General features: G+C 47.2%; 1 protein-coding gene across 1 annotated transcript in view; it reads left to right on the top strand.

Annotated features, from left to right (window-relative positions):
- MYO1D (myosin ID) overlaps nt 1-21,207 on the top strand; it is a 620,564-nt gene that overhangs the window by 475,550 nt on the left and 123,807 nt on the right. Inside the window, exon 21 of the mRNA XM_078645112.1 lies at nt 12,430-12,584. Within this exon, the coding sequence (XP_078501238.1) occupies nt 12,430-12,584 (155 nt within the window). The remainder of the gene's footprint in view (nt 1-12,429; nt 12,585-21,207) is intronic.

Genomic DNA, 21,207 nt, shown 5'->3' with positions numbered 1-21,207 from the left:
CAGCTGGGAGGCGGGAGCGGGGAGGAGGGACGGGCCAGGAGTCAACAAGCAAATGGCGGCACAAACAAAAAGCGGAACAGGGGCACCACCGGAACTATGCCACGATCTGGGCAGTGGTAGCGGCACAACAATGCACAAATAATTCTGCAGGCGATGCGAGCAGCGCAACAACGGCAGTCAGCCCAATGAGCAAAAGCACAACAATTGGCAGCCAGCGCTACGATATCAGGCAGCAAGCGCTACGATGTCACACAATGTCAAAGGCAATGAATTAGCAGCAAGCGCTACGATAACAGGCAGCAAGCGCTACGATGTCAGGCAATGTTCCAGGCAAAGAGTTAGCGGCAAGCGCTACGATACCAGGCTGCAAGGATGGTCAGGGAGCGTGGGGAGCGACCTCTTCAGAGCAATCCGAGACGGTCACAGCGCTAGACCAGAAGGGACGAGCCTTATCTCTCAGTGGGAGGGAGGAGCAGCTGGGAGGCGGGAGCGGGGAGGAGGGACGGGCCAGGAGTCAACAAGCAAATGGCGGCACAAACAAAAAGCGGAACAGGGGCACCACCGGAACTATGCCACGACCTGGGCAGTGGTAGCGGCACAACAATGCACAAATAACTCTGCAGGCGATGCGAGCAGCGCAACAACGGCAGTCAGCCCAATGAGCAAAAGCACAACAATTGGCAGCCAGCGCTACGATGTCACACAATGTCACAGGCAATGAATTAGCAGCAAGCGCTACGATAACAGGCAGCAAGCGCTACGATGTCAGGCAATGTTCCAGGCAAAGAGTTAGCGGCAAGCGCTACGATACCAGGCTGCAAGGATGGTCAGGGAGCGTGGGGAGCGACCTCTTCAGAGCAATCCGAGACGGTCCCAGCGCTAGACCAGAAGGGACGAGCCTTATCTCTCAGTGGGAGGGAGGAGCAGCTGGGAGGCGGGAGCGGGGAGGAGGGACGGGCCAGGAGTCAACAAGCAAATGGCGGCACAAACAAAAAGCGGAACAGGGGCACCACCGGAACTATGCCACGATCTGGGCAGTGGTAGCGGCACAACAATGCACAAATAACTCTGCAGGCGATGCGAGCAGCGCAACAACGTACAAGTCAGAGGCCACCAAAGTCATCTGCGGCGTACCCCAAGGATCCTCGCTGAGCCCAACCCTCTTCAACATCTACATGAGCCCCCTCGCGGCCATCGCACGCCAACACAACCTGAACATCATCTCCTACGCCGACGACACCCAGCTGATCCTCTCCCTGACCAACGACCCCGCCACCGCCAGAGCCAACCTGCACGAAGGGATGAGAGACGTAGCCGAATGGATGACGACCAGCCGCCTGAAACTAAACTCAGACAAGACGGAGGTCCTCATCCTGGGCTCCACGCCCTCCGCCTGGGACGACTCCTGGTGGCCCCCCGCCCTGGGCACCGCACCCAAACCGACAGACCACGCACGCAACCTGGGCTTCATCCTGGACTCCTCCCTCTCCATGACCAGACAAGTCAACGCCGTCTCCTCGTCATGCTTCAACATCCTGCGCATGCTACGTAAGATCTTCCGGTGGATCCCCACCGAGACGAGGAAGACGGTCACCCAAGCCCTCGTCACCAGCCGACTGGACTACGGCAACGCCCTCTACGCCGGAACCACTGCCAAACTCCAGAAGAGACTCCAGCGGATCCAGAACGCCTCGGCGAGACTCATCCTCGACATCCCCCGACGCAGCCACATCTCCGGACACCTGAGAGACCTGCACTGGCTCCCGGTCAACAAGAGAATCACCTTCCGGCTCCTCACCCACGCGCACAAAGCCCTACACGACCAAGGCCCGAGCTACCTCAACAACCGGATCAACTTCTACACTCCCAAGCGCCTCCTCAGATCAACCAACCACGCCCTCGCCGCCGTCCCCCGCATCCGAAGAGCGACAACAGGAGGAAGATCCTTCTCCTACCTGGCCGCCAAGACCTGGAACTCACTTCCGACCAATCTGCGCCTGACCCAAGACCACCTCTCCTTCAGGAAGAAGCTCAAGACCTGGCTGTTCGAGCAGTAGCAGCACCCCCCCCCCCTCCTCCCAGCGCCTTGAGACCCTACGGGTGAGTAGTGCGCTCTACAAATGACCTGATTGATTGATTGATTGAACAACGGCAGTCAGCCCAATGAGCAAAAGCACAACAATTGGCAGCCAGCGCTACGATATCAGGCAGCAAGCGCTACGATGTCACACAATGTCACAGGCAATGAATTAGCAGCAAGCGCTACGATAACAGGCAGCAAGCGCTACGATGTCAGGCAATGTTCCAGGCAAAGAGTTAGTGGCAAGCGCTACGATACCAGGCTGTAAGGATAACAGGGAGCGTGGGGAGCGACCTCTTCAGAGCAATCCGATACATAATTGTCAATGGACTCATCACTTTGTTGTTTCCTGGAATAAAACTTAAATCTTTCCATGACCATATTAATCTTCTTCCCATATCTAATGGAAAGTTGTTTAGAAGCAATTTGATGTACATTAAGATTAGAAGTATCACTTAAAGGAGGTAAACTTTTAAATTCTTTGAGTGCAATTCCTCCAAGACAATGTTTTAACAAAGCTAGTTTCCTCTCTGCTCCACAATCCTCTTCTTCTAGAACTTCCACATATGCTAAAAACATAGGTTCCCAGATATCCCATTCAATAAGAGGGTCCCCTTTAATGGCTAAAAAGGATGGAGGAGGTTGAATTCCAGCCATAATTGTGTACAATTATTTGTATTGGTACAATGTTGCAGCACACAAAGAATAGTTTTATTTTAAATATTTTCTCTTCCTTAATGTGATAAAAACGTCACGCAGGATTTATGTGTGCGTGTCCCAGAAGCTTACTTACAGTTCACCAGTTCTGCATCTGCATTTTCCTTCAAATGCGCTGTTCCAGCAAGAAATAATAACTGAATTTGATGCACAAACACAACTGTAGTAATCCTGAATTCTCACCAATAAGATGTTACAACAAACATCCAATAAGAAAACGCTTTAAATTGATATTTGCTATTATCCAATGAAGAATGAAGGTAGACATCCAATGAAAACGACTAACAGAAAAACTTCCGTGTTAATGGCCAATGAAAAGGCAGTTTAACATAAATCCTGAAAACTGCAAAAAAATCGGTAATTATTCCACACAGAAATACGTTCCCGATCGTCGCCAGTGTTATAAATGTCAGCAAACATCCAAAAAGAAGAAACAACAAGATCCAGGTAAAGATGAAATACGAGTCCTTTATTCTTCAAGTCTTCGCAAGTCCGAGTAACAACCGAATGAATTGAAACTGCCATTTCCCCACATATCACTTCCCCACACTCTTTTCGAATCACAACACCACGCGGATCCAGATGCATTCACACAACACACAGCACGCGGAAAACAACGCGCGATCCACACTTTCAAAACACAACATAAAATATTATTGTTTGTAATGACGCACCTGCGACCACGCGCGTCATTACAAACAGTAACATACAACAGGGCGGGCATATGAGAAGCAACTAAGGGGCCCTGCCTCCAAGGGGCGGGCATATGAGAAGCAACAGAGGGGCCCTGCCTCCAAGGGGCGGGCATATGAGAAGCAACAGAGGGGCCCTGCCTCCAAGGGGCGGGCATCTGAGAAGCAACAGAGGGGCCCTGCCTCCAAGGGGCGGGTGTATGAGAAGCAACAGAGGGGCCTTCTTCAAGGAGTGGGCATCTGAGAGGCAACAGAGGGGCCATCTTCAATGAGTGGGCATATGAGAAGCAAAAGAGGTGCCCGGCCTCCAGGGTGCGGGCATCTTGAGAAGCAACAGAGGGGCCCTGTCTCCAAGCGGCAGGCATATGACAAGCAACAGAGGAGCCCTGCCTCCAAGGGGCGGGCATCTGAGAAGCAACAGATGGGCCCTGCCTCCAAGGGGAGGGCATATGAGAAGCAACAGAGGGGCCCTGCCTCCAAGGGGCGGGCATCTAAGAAGCAACAGAGGGGCCCTGCCTCCAAGGGGCGGGCATTTGAGAAGCAACAGAGGGGCCCTGCCTCCAAGGGGCGGGCATATGAGAAGCAACAGAGGGGCCCTGCCTCCAAGGGGCGGGCATATGAGAAGCAACAGAGGGGGGCTGTCTCCGAGGGGCGGGCATTTGAGAAGCAACAGGGGGCCCTGCCTCAAAAGGGCGGGCATCTGAGAAGCAACAGAGGGTCCATGCCTCCAAGGGGCGGGCATCTGAGAAGCAACCGAGGGGCCCTGCCTCCAAGGGGCGGGCATTTGAGAAGCAACCGAGGGGCCCTGCCTCCAAGGGGCGGGCATATGAGAAGCAACAGAGGGGGGCTGTCTCCAAGGGGCGGACTTTTGAGAAGCAACAGAAGGGCCTTGTCTCCAAGGGGTGGGCATCCGATAAGCAACAGAGGGACCTTGCCCTCAAGGGGTGGGCATATGAGAAGCAATGAGGGGCCCTGCCTCCAAGGGGTGGGCATATGAGAAGCAACAGAGGTGCCCTGCCTCCAAGGGGCGGGCATCTGAGAAGTAACAGAGGTGCCCTGTCTCCAAGGGGTGGGCATATGAGAAGCAACAGAGGGGGGCTGTCTCCAAGGGGCGGACTTTTGAGAAGCAACAGAAGGGCCTTGTCTCCAAGGGGTGGGCATCCGATAAGCAACAGAGGGACCTTGCCCTCAAGGGGTGGGCATATGAGAAGCAATGAGGGGCCCTGCCTCCAAGGGGTGGGCATATGAGAAGCAACAGAGGGGCCCTGTCTCCAAGGGGTGGGCATCTGATGAGCAACTGGGGGCCCTGCCTCTAAGGGATGGCATATGAGAAGCAACAGAGGTGCCCTGCCTCCAAGGGGCAGGCATATGAGAAGCAACAAAGGTGCCCTGCCTCTAAGGGATGGCATCTGAGAAGCAACAGAGGTGCCCTGCCTCCAAGGGGCGGGCATTTGAGAAGCAACTGAGGGCTCTGTCTCCAAGGGGCCGGGATCTGAGAAGCAGGATCAAGAACACATGCAGGGAACCTTCGAGAAAGGAGGCAGAAGGTGTATAGTCATATACACACTTAGGATCTCAGGAGCTCTGCGAAAGCCAGAGGGTACTGATCCCTCGAGAGAATACTATTCACATAGGTCACAGTGACATGGTTAAAATGCAAGAGGGTTAGGGATTCAACAGATATGCCCTAGTTTATAAGATCAACATGTTTCTGGCAAAAGGCATTTGTCCGGACCTTTATTATCAAGTCGCTCTGCAAAAAGCGGTTAAAGTGAAGATAGAAAGCACTTCGGTTCAAAGGGCTCCAGTCAACCAGAGGGTAAAGCACCAGAAAGACAGATCACGCTCAAAACAAAAGGTGCCTGTGAGTCCATCGCATCTAGAAGTGGCAAAGAAGCTAGATTGGGATTATGCAGCTACCTCCCACTTATACCACGAGGAAGGGGGTTCAGATGGGCAGCAACAACATCATTCTCAAACCTCCCCCACCCCCCCCCGACCCCTACCATGGATTTGCTGAATGCCTCCCTAAAACAGATGCAAGGGGATGCTAGGTCAGAGAGTAAAAGGGCCAAACAGGCAAATAAGAAAAGCCAAGGCTCATTAAGCAAACTGAATAAACTGTATGCAGAGATGGCAGGGATAGTCACGGAGGTGGAAGAGAGGACAGGGAAGCTGGAGGACGATGTTTCTAGATGGCAAGAATTCAAGGAAGCTCAGGAGAAAGTAGCGGAGGACGTCCAATGGAAGCTAGGAGATTTTCAAAACCGTTAAAGACGGAATAACATCAGATTGCTGGGTGTGGCGGAGGGGGCACAAGGCCAGGACCCTCGGGCATTTGTCATTACGCTATTAAAGGGGGCCTTTCCCAAACTTTCAGCATAGAACTGGGAGCTGGAGGTGCAGCGTGCCCATCGGTTCCCCTTAAATCAGAGGAAAGGATACGTAGTGTCTAAAGCTGACAGGCCCAGGGCACTACTGATCTATGTTGGGAACTACCTCCTCAGGCAATAAGTCATGGACAAAGCAAGGCCCGAGGCTCGGCGCTCATTCAACGGAGCACAGTTGTCCCAATGATGCATAATAGGTTTATGACACTTCGGACTGAATGGAACTTCGCTGCATATGCCATGTCAAGGGTCCCATATGGGGATCAACGTGCTGTGTCTTGAAGAATCCAGCATGGAGTGTTCTCTGTCTGTGAGCCTGCTCAGGCCTCAACCAAAAGAAGGGCAGGCACATCCCAATGCCTGGACAGCATATCCGCACCCTTGGATAGTGTGCGCGTAAATCACCCTCCTAAGTAAGTAGGAGGAGACACCCAGGGAGTGACGCCGGTGCAGTGGTGTCCGCCTGGCCAGACCGACAACTACTGTATGTGTCAGTCTAAAAAGTCAGCCCCAGGACTTGTTCCTATGAGGAGACACATACTGCATAGTAAAAATACATAGTAAAAATACCCCCGCGATGGAAGGGCAGTGGGTAGAGTGAGTGCGATGGCCTCAATCATGCGCTAACCAAGGAGGAACCGTGTGGTGCAGCATGGCTCCTGCAGAGTAATACACTCACCGGGTCTGGACCCAGTGGTCTGCCCGGTGACTGGGAGGTGGAGTGATTTAAAATCACAACTGCGGGTGGAGCGCTAGCACAACTGAGGCAGCAGATCGGGGCGCTATATCATAGTAAAAATACCCCCGCGATGGAAGGGCAGTGGGTAGTGTGAGTGTTATGGCCCCAATCATGCGCTAAATAAGAAGGAATTATGTGTTACAGCAAGGCTCCTGTGGAGAGATGCACTCACCGGGTCTGGACCTAGAGGTCTGCCCGGTGACTGGGAGGTGGAGTGATTGTGCCTTGTCTGTTGCACGTAGAGAAACATGTATGTAGTATCTAGATATTTACAAAACATTGTTACATGCACTTACACCTGGGCACCACAAGATGGTACAAGAGTTTGGAGAGTGCACATGACTTTATCGCACATTAGGTAAGCATGATATTCATGATTATAGTGGAGCATGGGTGCAATATGGTTTTTAATCTACGATGAGGTCTGATTGCAAACATGACCGTTTCTTCACAGTTTCACGAATCCCTCTGAAAAGAAGAGGGGCGTTCCAGTGGTGGCTTGTATATTTTCCTTTTTCACTTTAACCACTTTTTGCAGAGTGACTTGATAATATAGGTCCTGACGAATGCCTTTTGGCAGAAACATGTTGACCATATGAACTAGGGTATATCTGTTGAATTCCTAACCCTCTTGCACTTTCACCATGTCCCTGTGACCACCTAATAAACTTTCAGTGGATTCAGATAGACATTTTTAAATCACATTTTATCACGCCTTTCTGCCCTCTGCCCCTCATTCATCTATATTTCTACGCTCATCTTCTGAGAAAACACCTCTGCTCCTCCCCTCGGGGAGTCGTAGCCCACGCTACTGTGTGAGGAGGGAACCCATATGATGAAGCATGTCACCTAACGGTGAGTGAGGGTTCTTGTCCTGAGGGAACTCTCCCCACTCTACTCCTACATAGTACGTGTTCTTCATTTTCTCACCCCCCTTTTCTTCCCCAACATATAGCCAGACATACTTCTATGTGAATAGTAGAAGGTGTATAGTGTCTTGTACCTCCCTCTTGCATGTGTTTTGTACCAGTCTAGCTAGGGTTTAACACATGACCAGACTAGGGCTTGCTCGACTAGAGAGCATTCGCCTCTCAGAGCATGAGAGGGGCCATGTTCAGAATTTGTCCTCTTTTGGCTTTGGAAGAGTTGGTGAAATGTGGACCTTTAAAAGACTGAAAGTTTTTGCTCAGGTTCGTATGTTTGATTGCTCATGTTTGTATGTATAGATAGATGAGGTATATGTAGCATGGACCTAGCCTCAAGCCAGCAGAGCTCTTGCAATGATGTCACTCCAGTGTCTTAAATGTTCACTAATAGGCACTGTCCCAGCCTTTATAGGATATGCAGGTTCTGCATACGTCACCAGCTCTGATGGGAAACTATTATTTTGGCCCATCTATCATCATTTTTCTAATGTGCACCATTCCTGCTTAGGCATGCTACCATGTGGATTACTGGGCCTTCTGTCTTTATGCTGTTTTGTGTAAACACTCCTCCAAGTTGGTGATTTTGTAGTTCTGCATAAGCGTTAAACGCCCACTTCCTCTAGAACAACCCTAAATCCTACAAATGTTATGTGAGCAGAAGAAATAGAATCTACTTCCGCCAATCATCAAGAAAGAACACAGAACAGCTCTCAGGCATCCAACACAGTTCAGATGCACTGTGAAATTGGATATTGCTGCATTCACCACATCACTTCTTCCAAAGTAACAACACAAATGTTTCAACAGCACTCTGCAAAACTTTGACACAGACTAGATGATAGATTTCATTGAGTATCAACATTCTCACTACAGCACTATCTTCCAGGCACCAACACGGACGCCTAACAGTATCTGAACACCGATCCGACTCACGTGGTTATTCCGGTGTGTATGATGCACAACAGTCTCATAATAGCACACACAATTATACACACCAGAGTATGCATGATACATGCAATCAGTATTTGAATTTTGTTATGCAAGTAACGTTCTACTAAGAAACAGCACACAATAGAACTGCCCACCAAGACATACTGTTCATCACCTTACAAAGCACACATTCAAGCATAAATCTGAATATGCACAGAATACAGCCCAAATATGCAATTGACTGGCTGTGAAGGCATCCAGCAGCACATGATACCACCAGCTACTTATCACACATACACCTATGCCATGGAATTGCTGCTCAGTGCAAGTAAGGAAAAACATAAGCTACATGGTACAGACCTCCAAGCTTACCCATCAAGAAAACCTCACAATTCATTCAAACGAACAGTCCAGAGCAGGACGCAATGGTCGCTCCGTTTTCCTTGCACCAGAGGTAAGGACAATGTTTTTCCAGTAGCCACTTTCCCAGTTGATGAACTCAATCTACACAAAATGAGAAGAGCAGTGTCCTCAAAAAGTAATCACAATAAGTTAGAGGAAAACGTCAGTGGCACAAAAAACTTCAACTTGGTATGGATTGAAGAATAGGCTTGAGGTGGTGGAACCTAATCACACAATAGGACTGCAACACAGGCAAGCCCGTTCCAAGGTAAATCCAGGACCCTGAACTAAATAAAGAAAAATCAGGCACAAAACATAAAGATGAAAAAAGCAACAGAAGGATAACGTTCCGCTGGTAAAAAGAAACCTGAAACATTACGACACATGGATACCAATTTGCTGCCCCTATTTATGTTGAAAGTAACGGGACGCAACATCATTGACCTGGAAGAAAAGAACTACCATGATAATTTGGAAAGACCAATAATATGAGCAGGCGCCATCTTGGGATAATGGTTAAAATTCCATCTCCAAGATGACGTCACTCTTATAGTCAATGATCCTCCAAGTCGAAGTTCCCTTGAATCTTTTTCTCTGGGACGCCGCACAAGGCAGTACAAAGTTCCGCCACCTTTCTGCCACAAGACACACACAGCATCGCTACTACCTATCTTTGATGCTGCAACCTCACAACTTCGGCACAGAAGGCAAGGACCTGCATTCAGGTTTATCACCCATAGAGCCGCAAGCAGCCTCTCCCAGTGCATCCTCAAGGCCGCAGCTTGAGTTGCCGTTGAAGGAAAGCACTGCTGTCTGTGTCCTGCTGGTATGCATCCTCAGGTTGATACTCCTAATACTGCCATCCTTACTGTATAGACCCAGACTTCAATCTGCCCTGGAAGTATCCGGGAAGTCACATCCTGGACTCCCAAATATATACTATACTAATGGAAGATTGTGTTCTATGAAAGTGTCAGTAAATAATAATTCAAAAACACTGGTAAATGTATTGTCATACAAATGGAAAGTCAGTGAGATAGCATCAAGGAATGGGTGTTAAAGTACTTTATATGTTTGGTACAGCCTTGAATTGCAAACTAACACAGATGTTACTAATACTTCGTTGGTGTAATGTTTGATCTGAAATAACAGCCTGCCAAAGATGGTACTTGCCCATAAAGAAGCTGGAAACCATTCTCTTCAAGGAACTTCTTGTCTGTCATCAATAAGGATCCCCACCTATTACCTCCCCCTGCCCCCAGGACTGATCTTGAAGAAAACCCACCATCAAAACGTGCTATATACTAAGCTTAAATTGTTACCTCCCCTGTTAGAAATGGGGTATCTAGTTGGCAATGGTTTGCACCCTGTCCAAGTAGGGACCCTCACTCTAGTCAAGGTAAGTAAGGTACACACTAAGAATAACCCATACTCACCCCCTTGGCAAGAGCAGTCAGGCTTATCCCCAGAGGCAATTTGTAAGGTATTTGTACATGTACACACAGTAACACAGTGAATACACCACAAGAGTACTCCACACCAGTTTATAAAAATAGGCAACATTTATCGGAGTAAAATAAGACCAAAACAACAAAAATCCAACATACACAAATCAAGTTACAGAGTTTTAAATATTAAATAAAGTTCTAGTTCTTAGAAAACAATAGTTCCGACTAGAGCTATTGGGTCGCGCTTGCCCGGGACAAATCCACAAGTTGAGTCCTCTGAATGTCAAGGAGACACTTATTCATTTAAACAATAATAGACGTAATTATATACAACATATACACATATAATGATAATACTGTGACCGAACTTGATTATATTCTCAAACAAAAAAAAACCTTTTTTTGTTTGAGAATATAATCATTTGAATATGTGGAAATTCTAATGTGATGACATCCTTTCCTAATGTTTGTAAAAAGGTTATGTTCAAAAGCATGAGTGAAAACCCGTGGGTGAAGATACATGTGCATTTTTGTATGTTGTAAATGCTTCACAAGCTCAGTCACAGTGTTATCATTATATGTGTATATGTTGTATATAATTATGTCTATTATTGTTTAAATGAATAAGTGTCTCCTTGACATTCGGATGCCTTTGAAATAATATAAAAGTATCTTAAATTGAAAAAAAGATAAATTAAATGGACAATCAGATCCCAGAGGATTAAAACATTGGGTCTCATAGTGTATGTTCAAATCAAATAACAGCACTTTAAATCAGTAGCTAGGTATTCCCCAGATTTTCAACTTTCTAAAAGTGACATATTCATACCTGCAATCAAAAAACCACCTTCCCAAAAAGATGTGTTTTTAAATTGTGAGCCCAGAGACACCAAACTCCAATTTTCTATCTCCTCCCAATTGGAAGATACACTGGTATGATGTTAACCGGCAGCTCCATTGCTAATCTATGGGAGAGATAGACCTTACAGTAGTGAAAACCAAATTGAGTAGTTTTTTACTACCAGGACATGCAACTCTCATAAGGACATGTCCTACCTCTTAAAATCACTGCACCCTTCTGGTGGGGCTACCTAGGGCCTACCTTAGGGGTGGCTTACATGTAATCAAATGGAAGGTCTGGGCCTGGCAAGTGGGAACACTTACCAGATCTAAATGACAGTTTAAAACTGCACACACATGCCCTGCTCTGGCTGGCCTGAGACAGGGTTGCAAGGCTACTCATGTGGGTGACACAATCGGTACTGCAGGCCCAATAGAATTATTCAAGTTACCGGCCCTGGTTATGCATGGTACACTGTACAAGGTACTTACTAGTAAATACCAATACACAAATCATGGAGAAACCTATTGCCATCAGGTTTTAGATACAAAGCACTTGCACATTAGCACTGGTCAGCAATGGTAAAGTGCCTAGAGTCCTAAAGCCAGCAAAAACGAAATTCAGCACACAGACAAAAAGAAGAGGTCAGAAGCAAAAAGACAGGGGAAACCACACCAAAAGATGGCAGGTCTAATATCCCCCAAATATGTACCTTGTTTTATAATGCACCATGTTTGTACCATAAAAGTTTAAAATACATTGGTCCATTTGATTACCTTCAGCACTATTGTGGATGGACAATTGTCATGATTGGTGTTCTATTTTGAACAAATCATTTTTTTCACTTGAGATGCGATCATACACGGTCTCCTCCCGCTCTCTGCCAAAACTCTGAACCTTCTAGAGACAAAGGTAGGTTATTTTGCTCTGGTGAAATCTCTAGTAAGGGGGGAAGCTAGGCCATGGGGACATGGACACATATTATATGAAACGTAAACAGGTTTGTGTGGTTTGAGAAGGAGATCAGAAAGTTGAATGAAGTAAGTCCAGGGAGGGAGTGATGAAGGAACTAAGTTATGCTGAATTTGAAAGCTGAATAACTGGAAGGTCAGGAACAGGTTCCAGGTCATCACTTATCTGTGCTCGAGTGAGAAGTGGATATGATAACAGTGAAATTGTTGCACTGAGCATTCATATGAAAAAAGTACCAATCTGCCTTGAAGCTTCTCACTGTGGCATTTGCTGCTTTCTTTTTTTTCTGCAGGTTTCTGGCTTAAGTGTCTCCACTGGAAAGGACCAACTAGTGGTCTTCCACACCAAAGACAACAAAGACCTCATCGTCTGCCTGTGCGGCCAGCAGCCGACGCTTGATAACCGAATCGGGGAGATCGTGGGGGTCCTGGTGAACCACTTCAAGAGGTCAGTGTCCTTTGCTCAGGTTTCATTGCAAGGCTTCCACTAGAATACTGAGAAATGTGGCAGTAACAATATGTTGGAGGTCAGCATTTGTTACCTTTATTCCTCATCTGCCCCTGATTCGGTCATATAATTGTATTCTACACTGAAGCCAGGAGCTGCATGTGGGAGACAGAGGAGATGCTTCATCTTTGTAAGTCTGTGGGGGTCGTGGACGTGTGTGGCCATGAGAATTGGTGCAACGTGCAGAGATTTCTTCAGGCATTGGCAGCTACCGTCTGTGATTAGCACTGTAAGCCGGCCACGATAGACAGCAGTCTCTTTCTCACTATTGTAAAGAGGTATTGATCCACCCAGTGATGTGTACAGTTCAAGCAGACCCGGGACAGAGTCTCTGGCGCTTGGCTTAGAAGAGAAAAGCAGTCGGGCGACGAGGGAGGAGGTAGCCAATTAGCGAGAGCCCAGGCCTGGGCTGTTCCTCACCAAAGACCTGGAAAGAGAGGGCTTCTGAAGCATCTTCTGCATTGCTAAAGGTGGACCCTCTCTTTAGAGGTTGGATGGAGATAGTTCCATGTTTCAATGCCTGTGATAAGGGGGCGCAAGGCTGTTCCTGTCTCACAAATGCCCCTCTAGGACCCATATTTCAAGGATCTTCTTAAATTCACGACAGTAGCCCAATGCCGTATTCATATTTCTACAACAGCACGCTGTATTAAGCCTAGGTGACTTGGTTTAGGAAATAAACTTTTTGAGGTGTTGGGGTTAAAAAAAAAGATCTCTGCATTTTTTAAGCTGGTTTTGGCGCAGAGTTGATCTTTTGGTAAAGAAGCATATCTTTTTCCTAGCTGTATTTTATTACCATATTTAGAAAGTGACCAATTGAAATATTTTAACACCGCAAGACCTGATTAGGTAGGATGATGGGATACATTTAATTTCTTTCATTACTCTCTATTTAGACTGTGCTTTCTCCTGAAGGCCTCATATATCTGAACGTGTTTAGAAAGCTTGTTGGTTCCCTCACAACTTCACTCACTACAGCGACTTTAGGGTGCTCCTACAATCCACCAACGTGCTTCATGTTGATGGGAAGAATGCTGTGCTGTCAAACCTAGCTAAATCCTCTCTCTGGCCATACACTGTGATTGTTTACACTGACACTTGTTTTGTCAATTACGCCAAATGGTCTGATTGTATCAAACCAGTTCCTTTTGACATCCGCATCCGCATGCTATCAGCAAGAACTGCAATCAGATGTTGCTGGATCACATGTAAGGCCGTTAGGAGCTTCTTTATAGCACCGCTCACGGAGTAAATCTCTAATACATTTATAAATCCCACATATTAAAAGCTCTAGGACGTTCTAACAATATTTATTGTCTGCTCTCATGCTGTGCAGTTAAAATGCCATCAACTTATGTCAAGCGACTACTTCACATTCTGCATGCCTCTGAAGACATAATTTTTTAAAGTGCAAATGTAAGCTAAATTCTTGGTGTTTTCTGTTTTCTGTTTTCTGAAACTGTAGAGATCCTTAAAAATACAAACTATGAAATAAGGTTGTTTAGCTTTTTAGTACTGCACTCCACTGTCTGGGTGTTGAGGTTCACAATTTTAAAAAACAATTTTATGACATGCAATAGTAGTGGGCTTGTTGACACTGATTTCAGGACTTCATTCTGTGTCTTTAGTAATGTGGGTCTTTTGCCGTGCCATACAACATTTTACCTGACATCCCACTCGTGCTTGTTGTAAGTGTTGTGAGGTGACATTAGGGATGTGTGAAGTGTTATTTCATGACATTTGAGTGATGGGACTGTTGTCATTAGTATAGAATATTTAAACAACATACATGTCCACTTTTCTTCCTCCAATCATCAATCCAGGGATGGGCTGGCAGGTTCCAGAAGCTTGTGTCAAGGGGTAGCAGAGGGCGTTGATGGTAGGCAGGGCCACAGAAAACCAGAAAGCGGAGTGGGTTTTTGAAGATCCCTCTGGCTTAAATACCCCTTACTGTGACCCCGCCGACTGTCCAGGTGACCCTGCTGACCTGTGGCAGCCAATAGTGGCTAAGCGCAGCATCCTGGGTGTCTCAGGAAAGCGCAAACAATTTAAAAGTAAATACCAGAGTGGCAAATACTGTTTGTGTGCCCCTCCTCTGGGACTGGTATCGGCCCCTCCTGTGGCCAGCGATCACCAATATGGCCTTGATCAATCTGACACCGCTCAAAGGGCTGGTCATACCAATCAGTGTATGGACTGGCATTTTGGCCATTTGTGCGCCACTTTTATTGTCTGGTGGGCCCGTTTTTTTGTTGATTCCTCTGATATTACCTGTAGCAAACACAAATGCATGCAGTGTCCCATACCTTGCAAAGCATCTATAGAGCTTGTTTTTGCAGGTTGAAAACTGCCGTGATTTGCAAATGTGGCCTTCTTTTAATGTGGTGCCAGGCCGGTTTTCTTTCCCAGTCCGACCCTACGCGGGAACATGTATTGAAGCCCCGCCTCCTCGCACCTGCAGCCCATGCGGGTTGGATGGACGTGCTGCCACTCACGTCGGCTCTTTGCTAGACGCACCGCGCATTCTTTGACCTCCAGCAGGAAAGACGCCATTAAGAACATTTATGTAAACGTCTTCCCGAGAAGCGGCACTAATTCCTTGCTGGGTGTCAGGCTGCCTGAGATGACACGCAGCCTTGCATACTTCTAATCCCTAAATTACAGTCCTTGCAGGCTGTCTGCTTTCGGTCAGCTGTCTTTGATATTAGTGACGTAATAATATAATTTTCTTTTATATAGCTCTTCATACCGCACCTCTAAGCACTGTAAGAGACAAGTGTTATTATTACTCAATGTATGGGAATTAACTTTTCGACCCCTAATGAGTGAAAGGCTGAATGTGTGTGTGAGCTGCTTTTCACAGTAGACCCTGGCTGGGATGGGTTTAAGGGCTCTCGTTGAAGAGATCAAGGCAGGGTTGATCTGATGTGAGAGGCAGGCTGTTCTAAAGTCTGTGGCTTGAATCCTAGTGTCCCCATCTCTTCACACTTGGAGGTGTGCACGGCTACATGCAGGAGGGTAGAGCAGTCCCCGGTTCCCTGGCGATGGAAGTCAGACCGAGCTGTGAAGGCAGAGGTGGGCTCTGCCGGTAGTGCAGCGCTAGGTCAGGCACAGCATCTTAAATCATATCCTTGCTCACACCAGGGGGAAGTGGATCCTGCATAGACTTTGGCCAAAGTGGTCCCTCTATTTCGTGCTAGTTTCTGGGTTCTGAAACTTGGCATTCTGACTAGCAGATGTTCTGGTATGCCAGCAGAGGAGTTGGCATCGTCCAGCATTGCATTGACCATGGTACTTACTTCCCTCAGCATGAGGGTTTGTGGGCTCTTTAGAGGAAGGTTTTACTGAGTGGTGTAATCTAGTAGTAGGTTCTCTTGTTGAAGGCTCTAACCCGACAGGTCTTTGAGCCTGTCGGGAAGAGTTTGACTGGCTTCTGGCTGTGCTGCCCATCCACTCCTGTGGGAGTTTGAGAGATGGGCAAATGTTTCTTGGGAGCCATTTTTTTAATTTGAAGCATGTTGCAAGGTGACACCGTTTTGACTGCGGTCATGAAATGAACAATGTAAGTGCGCACTAGGATGGAGGAGAGGTAGGATTCTGGGAGTCTGTATTCGTGACCAGCTCTAGCTCTGGAAACCTCAACCATCTTTTCTCAATCGTTTAGGAACAGTCTCAACAACCTGAATGCGAGTTATGTGGCGAGAGCGGACCAGTGTAGCATCTGTGGTGAGGGACATTGTTAAAGGCAGCTAAGGGATCTGAGGTGATGAGAATGGTTGGAGAAAGAGAATACACGCTCGGACAGGAGCAAAGAGTGAGCTTCCAGTGCCAGGCCTAGGTCGAATGCACATTTTGCAATAGTTTCAGGATAACTTTAAGGATATCGGCGGTGTTGTAATTGGGATATTACTGTCTGTTCCAAGATCTTGGAGGTCCATGGGAAAGAGCGGTGAAGTGAACATTCTCAAGCACTGATTGGTCCAAGGGAGGCCTCAGTACAAAAAAAAAGTCGGAAAGAGCTGCTTGAAGACTTTAAAAACAGACCCGGAGGTTGAAGAGCTATTGATATTTGGCATCGGGGGGCCTTCTGCAGCCAAAATGGCAGGGGTGTTGTTACCTTGGATTTGGAAGAACTGAGCGTGAAGAGAAGAGCATTGGTCAAGGCAGAGTGGATAGGGGAGAGGAGCTTTGAAGGCTGGTGGTTGGGGCGCAGAGGTGACATTAAATGGTTGTGTAAGCTAGCTTGTGGTGAAGCAGTGTATTTTAATATCCCTGAATAAATCAGGTTCAGGTGCATTTAATGAAGATTTGAACACTAAGGGCCTGATTAGGATGGCGGGCGGACTCGTGTCTGCCTGCCACCCTAACGGAGATAGAGACAGGCCGACATAGTGTAGGGGATCCCACAGGACACATTACAATATGGCCACCACCGTGGCGGTCGCATTGTCCAGGTTTTCCATTGCGGCGGGTGCTGCTGGCTGCAGTATCAACGCAATGGAAAAAAGGGATGTGCCTATCACTTGGTACAGGGTTCACCCATACCCACAATCAAGGGCCCGGGATGAAGGATTCCCGCTACGAGCCCCCAATGACCACCACGGTACCGCCCACCATTGTAATTTGGGGGCAGAAAATGGCCTTACGATGGCGGTGAGACAGCCACCGACAGCCTGTTGGTGGCTGCCTCACCTTGATCGTAATGAGGCCCTACATTATTTAGGACTGTTCAGCCCCTGTGTGGTTCTATGTTGCAAGAAGTTATTTTTGGCGGCAGTCAATACCTCATACTACAGGAAGTTCAGTCTGATTCGGTTTTGGATTTATGACACATTCCAGCGTGAGGTCGTGGAGACTGCAACTGTATTTGATTAGGATGGGTTTGAACACAGCTGTCGCAGTCACAGTGTGTAATTATTGTGAGACCTCATTGTGTGTCCCTCTTGTTCGCTTTCATCTCTTAACATTGAGGTTGTCAATATGTTACCCTGTTGTAAAGTAACTTTCAAAGACATTAGCTATAATAAATCAATGAGTGATACCAGGATGGCAGTGGGGTCATTCTTGTGAGGAGTGACTTGATAAAGTTTGGTGGCCTATGTCTTTTGTACACTAAAACTCCCTGAAACTCATGCTATTTCATGGCGTTACGGTGGTGCGCTTGTCACTTTGCTATCATTCCCCGTCATTAGTGTGGTAGGCCAGTGACGGTCATAGTACATAATTCAGTGATATTCCGATGGCAGTATTGCCAGTCCTGTGATGGGATTTCCTGAAGGATAATGGCCATGTCACCGCTGTTACATCACAGTAGGCTACTCTGCTTGTCACTCTTAGAAGACATCATTCCTTGACATTAGGGTGATTTATAAGACATCATTCGATGGCTTCGGTGCAGTGGGTTTGACATCCTTGTAGGACTTCAAACCATACCTTTTCGGTGCTGGGGTTGTCCCTCCCACAGGATGTTAAACCATAGCATTTGGATGGTGAGGTTGTCACTTTTGCAAGCCGTCATTGCTTGACATGTCAGGGGTTTCCTAAGACGACATTCTGTGGTGTTAGAGTAGTGAGATTTTAACCCTCGTAGGATATTGCTCCTTGGCATTAGAGTGGTGATGACATCACTATTGTGAGACGCCATTTCTTATGATAGGGTAGTGGTCTGGTTGACACGCCACTCTCATGAGTAATATTGTAATGACCTTAGTGTGGGGCCGTTGCGTATCCGGCAGGTTTGTAGGAATGACTGGTCAAAAGAAAAGGAGAGAGGTAGAGGACTCATGACGCAAACTGATTGGGTCTGTAGGTGAGTGACAGCATGTGCTTGGGATGAGAATATTCTGGGAGTTGAGTGTTTGACAAGCTGTAAATTGAAACAATGCACTTAGCAGCACACTGGTCCTACAGCCTCAGTTAAGTGGCACCTGGTAGGTTTGTTCTCCAGAGGTTTTCTGGTAGAGGGAAACGTACCCTTGGAGGAAGGGTGTGACCATCAGAAACATGTTAGCAGGTTGGGCTGAATTGAGCCCCTTAGGTAGCCCTCAAGAAACCCTAGTCTCTGATTGTCCCTGCTACCTGCACCTTCCACATGGAGATGATGGGTAACCGAACAACACCAGACTCTTTAGGTTCCCAGACTGACAATACGATCTTGATATATCTCAAAAGAAAGAGATGGCAGTAAGGGATACTGAGGAACCGCACCACCTAGCTATAAATATTAGTTGTCTATAGGTACAAAATCAGTGTTGCCCACCGCATTAGTCCACTGCCATAGGACTCAACGATTGCTAAACAATTTTTGAAACACAGAGAGGCAACATAACAATTATTCAAAGCATAAATGCACAGTATAATAATCAGATCCAGATTCTTTCTTCATTTCTCAGTAACAAATCTTTTAATCTTGTCTTGTCGTCACACAGAGTGCCAAGAGGTGTTTCAAAAAACCGCAAAAACAGCCATTCAGACTAGACGTGATTATTCCAAAACTCCAATGTAGGAAAGTGGGTCAATGCGATGGTTGACTCCCAAAGGGCATGTGTAGCCGGCTCCACCGTGTTGGCGTTCCCTCACAGCGATCAGTTTTCAGACTCAGACATCTAGTCTGAATTATTATTGTCACATTTGAAGAATATATCACATGAGAATCATAATATATGAATTGAATACGGGCAACAGTCCACCGCAACCACTATCTCAGCATTGACTGCTGGGTCGTGATTTATTGAGCTTTGATATTAGCACTAACGGGGATCATAAGTGATCTAATTTTTGAGCGTGAACGTTGCGAAGTTTGCCCTGAGGAAGCCCCCTATGGGGCGAAACGCGTTGGCTGTTTTTGAAACCTCTCTTGGCACTCTGTGTGACGACAAGACAAGATTAAAAGATTTGTTACTGAGAAACGAAGAAAGAATATGGATCTGATTATTATACTGTGCATTTATGCTTTGAATAATTGTTATGTTGCCTCTCTGTGTTTCAAATATTGTTTAGCGATCTTGATATATGCAGGTCACCCAGAGAGGGTGGGCAGAAGCAGGGTGGATTCACCCTCTTGTCCAAGCATAGGCGCTGCTGCTTTAGGACTTGTTTTTAATTTCCCCTCCAGCAGCATTAAAATGGCTAAAGTGACTGCTTGGGAAAGTTATTCCCAGAGGTAGCCCACAGACTAGCCCACCTCGTCCAGTTGCTTTTTTGCTGTTTACATTGGGGGAGCTTAGGATTTGTTGGGAATCCAGCATTGGTTTGACTAACGATGAAATGAATGGAATGGATCCTTATTGTCGTCCTCCACAGAGCAATTGGGGATAAGAGTGATGCTCCTGTGTGAGTGATTCTTGTATTCCCTGAATCTTTTATCCAGATGGTGCTGGCACCTGTTGTGTAATAGCGCTACTTTTCCATTTTACCAGTGAGGTGGCCAAGTAACCATCTCTGAATCAAGGACTAAGTTGAATAAAGAGTCAGTCGTGCAGCCCATGCTGTAGCTGTCTGAAGTAACGCATTCTTGAATAGTTAAGATTTCCTGGCTACAAACATCAGATGGCAGCATGGGTACAAATGTTTAGAGTGGAGACTGCCGTAACCTTGAGGCTGCCGTTCATATGCACACACAGGAGGTCACCAGAGTCCCACACCCCGGTACCCTTCTGTACGTGTTGGTCCCAAAGAGCTACCGGTCCCCAGTTACACCTGACGACAGTGGGAGTTTAGTAGGTGAAATTGTGGGCGATATCAGGATGGTGGAATGGTCATTCTTGTAAGATGTTGCTCGTTGATGGGTGGTCGGCATGGCCCGGCTGTACTATTTCATTCAATGACTTTGAAGTGGTGGACTTTTCTGCTGTGTGGAAGATTTTTTTTGTTCGCTTAGTCGCCTTTTGCTTAATGTGAATTTGCTTGGTAACCTGTGCCTCTTATGAGGCATACGTTGGTGCCCGTGTTGTATGGAGCCTTAAGTGAGGTGGCAGTCCGGCTGCAGTATTTGTTAGAGGTGACTCCCAGCTCGCCCTGCACAGCATGCACCAGGTGGAGCCTCAGATCTGGGGCATCCGCCTTTCCGGAAGCTGGAGTCTCCTTAACCTGCCTGGCACAGGGTGTGCTTCAGGACATGACGGGGAGTTACTAAAGGTGCCACTCCCGTGCCCTCGAGTGGCACCTTCGATTTCTTGGGTGTGAGATCTCTGCCCTCGTCTGACTCGGGGCTCTCTTCTGGCTGATGTCAGGCCACCAAACCTGTAGGCCGAGATACGTGCACATCATGCCACCACTGGGCACCGTGCCAGTGCTAGCATTGCGTTGTGTCACGAATTGATTGTAGGTGTAAAACTCGAGGTATATTTCAAAAAGGTTGCACCAATTACGTGCAACAATCGGCAGGGCTAAAGCTGGGAAGCAGCTTCTTCTGCGGACCGGGCGTCAATGGTTTCAAGGCGCTTCACAGACCAACATAAACTGCAAGGTGCATATTTTAGCACTGAACAGTAGAGAGCATTGGTTTGAGTGTTGCTGCCCACGAGCGGGCGGGAAGGGAAGGCTGCTCTATTTTTGGGGCGAG

Source organism: Lissotriton helveticus, chromosome 5_1 (genome assembly GCF_964261635.1).
Source record: "Lissotriton helveticus chromosome 5_1, aLisHel1.1, whole genome shotgun sequence".
NCBI lineage: Eukaryota > Metazoa > Chordata > Amphibia > Caudata > Salamandridae > Lissotriton > Lissotriton helveticus.
The sequence above is the reverse complement of the archived record's forward strand: the minus strand, read 5'-3'. Positions and strand labels throughout refer to the sequence as shown.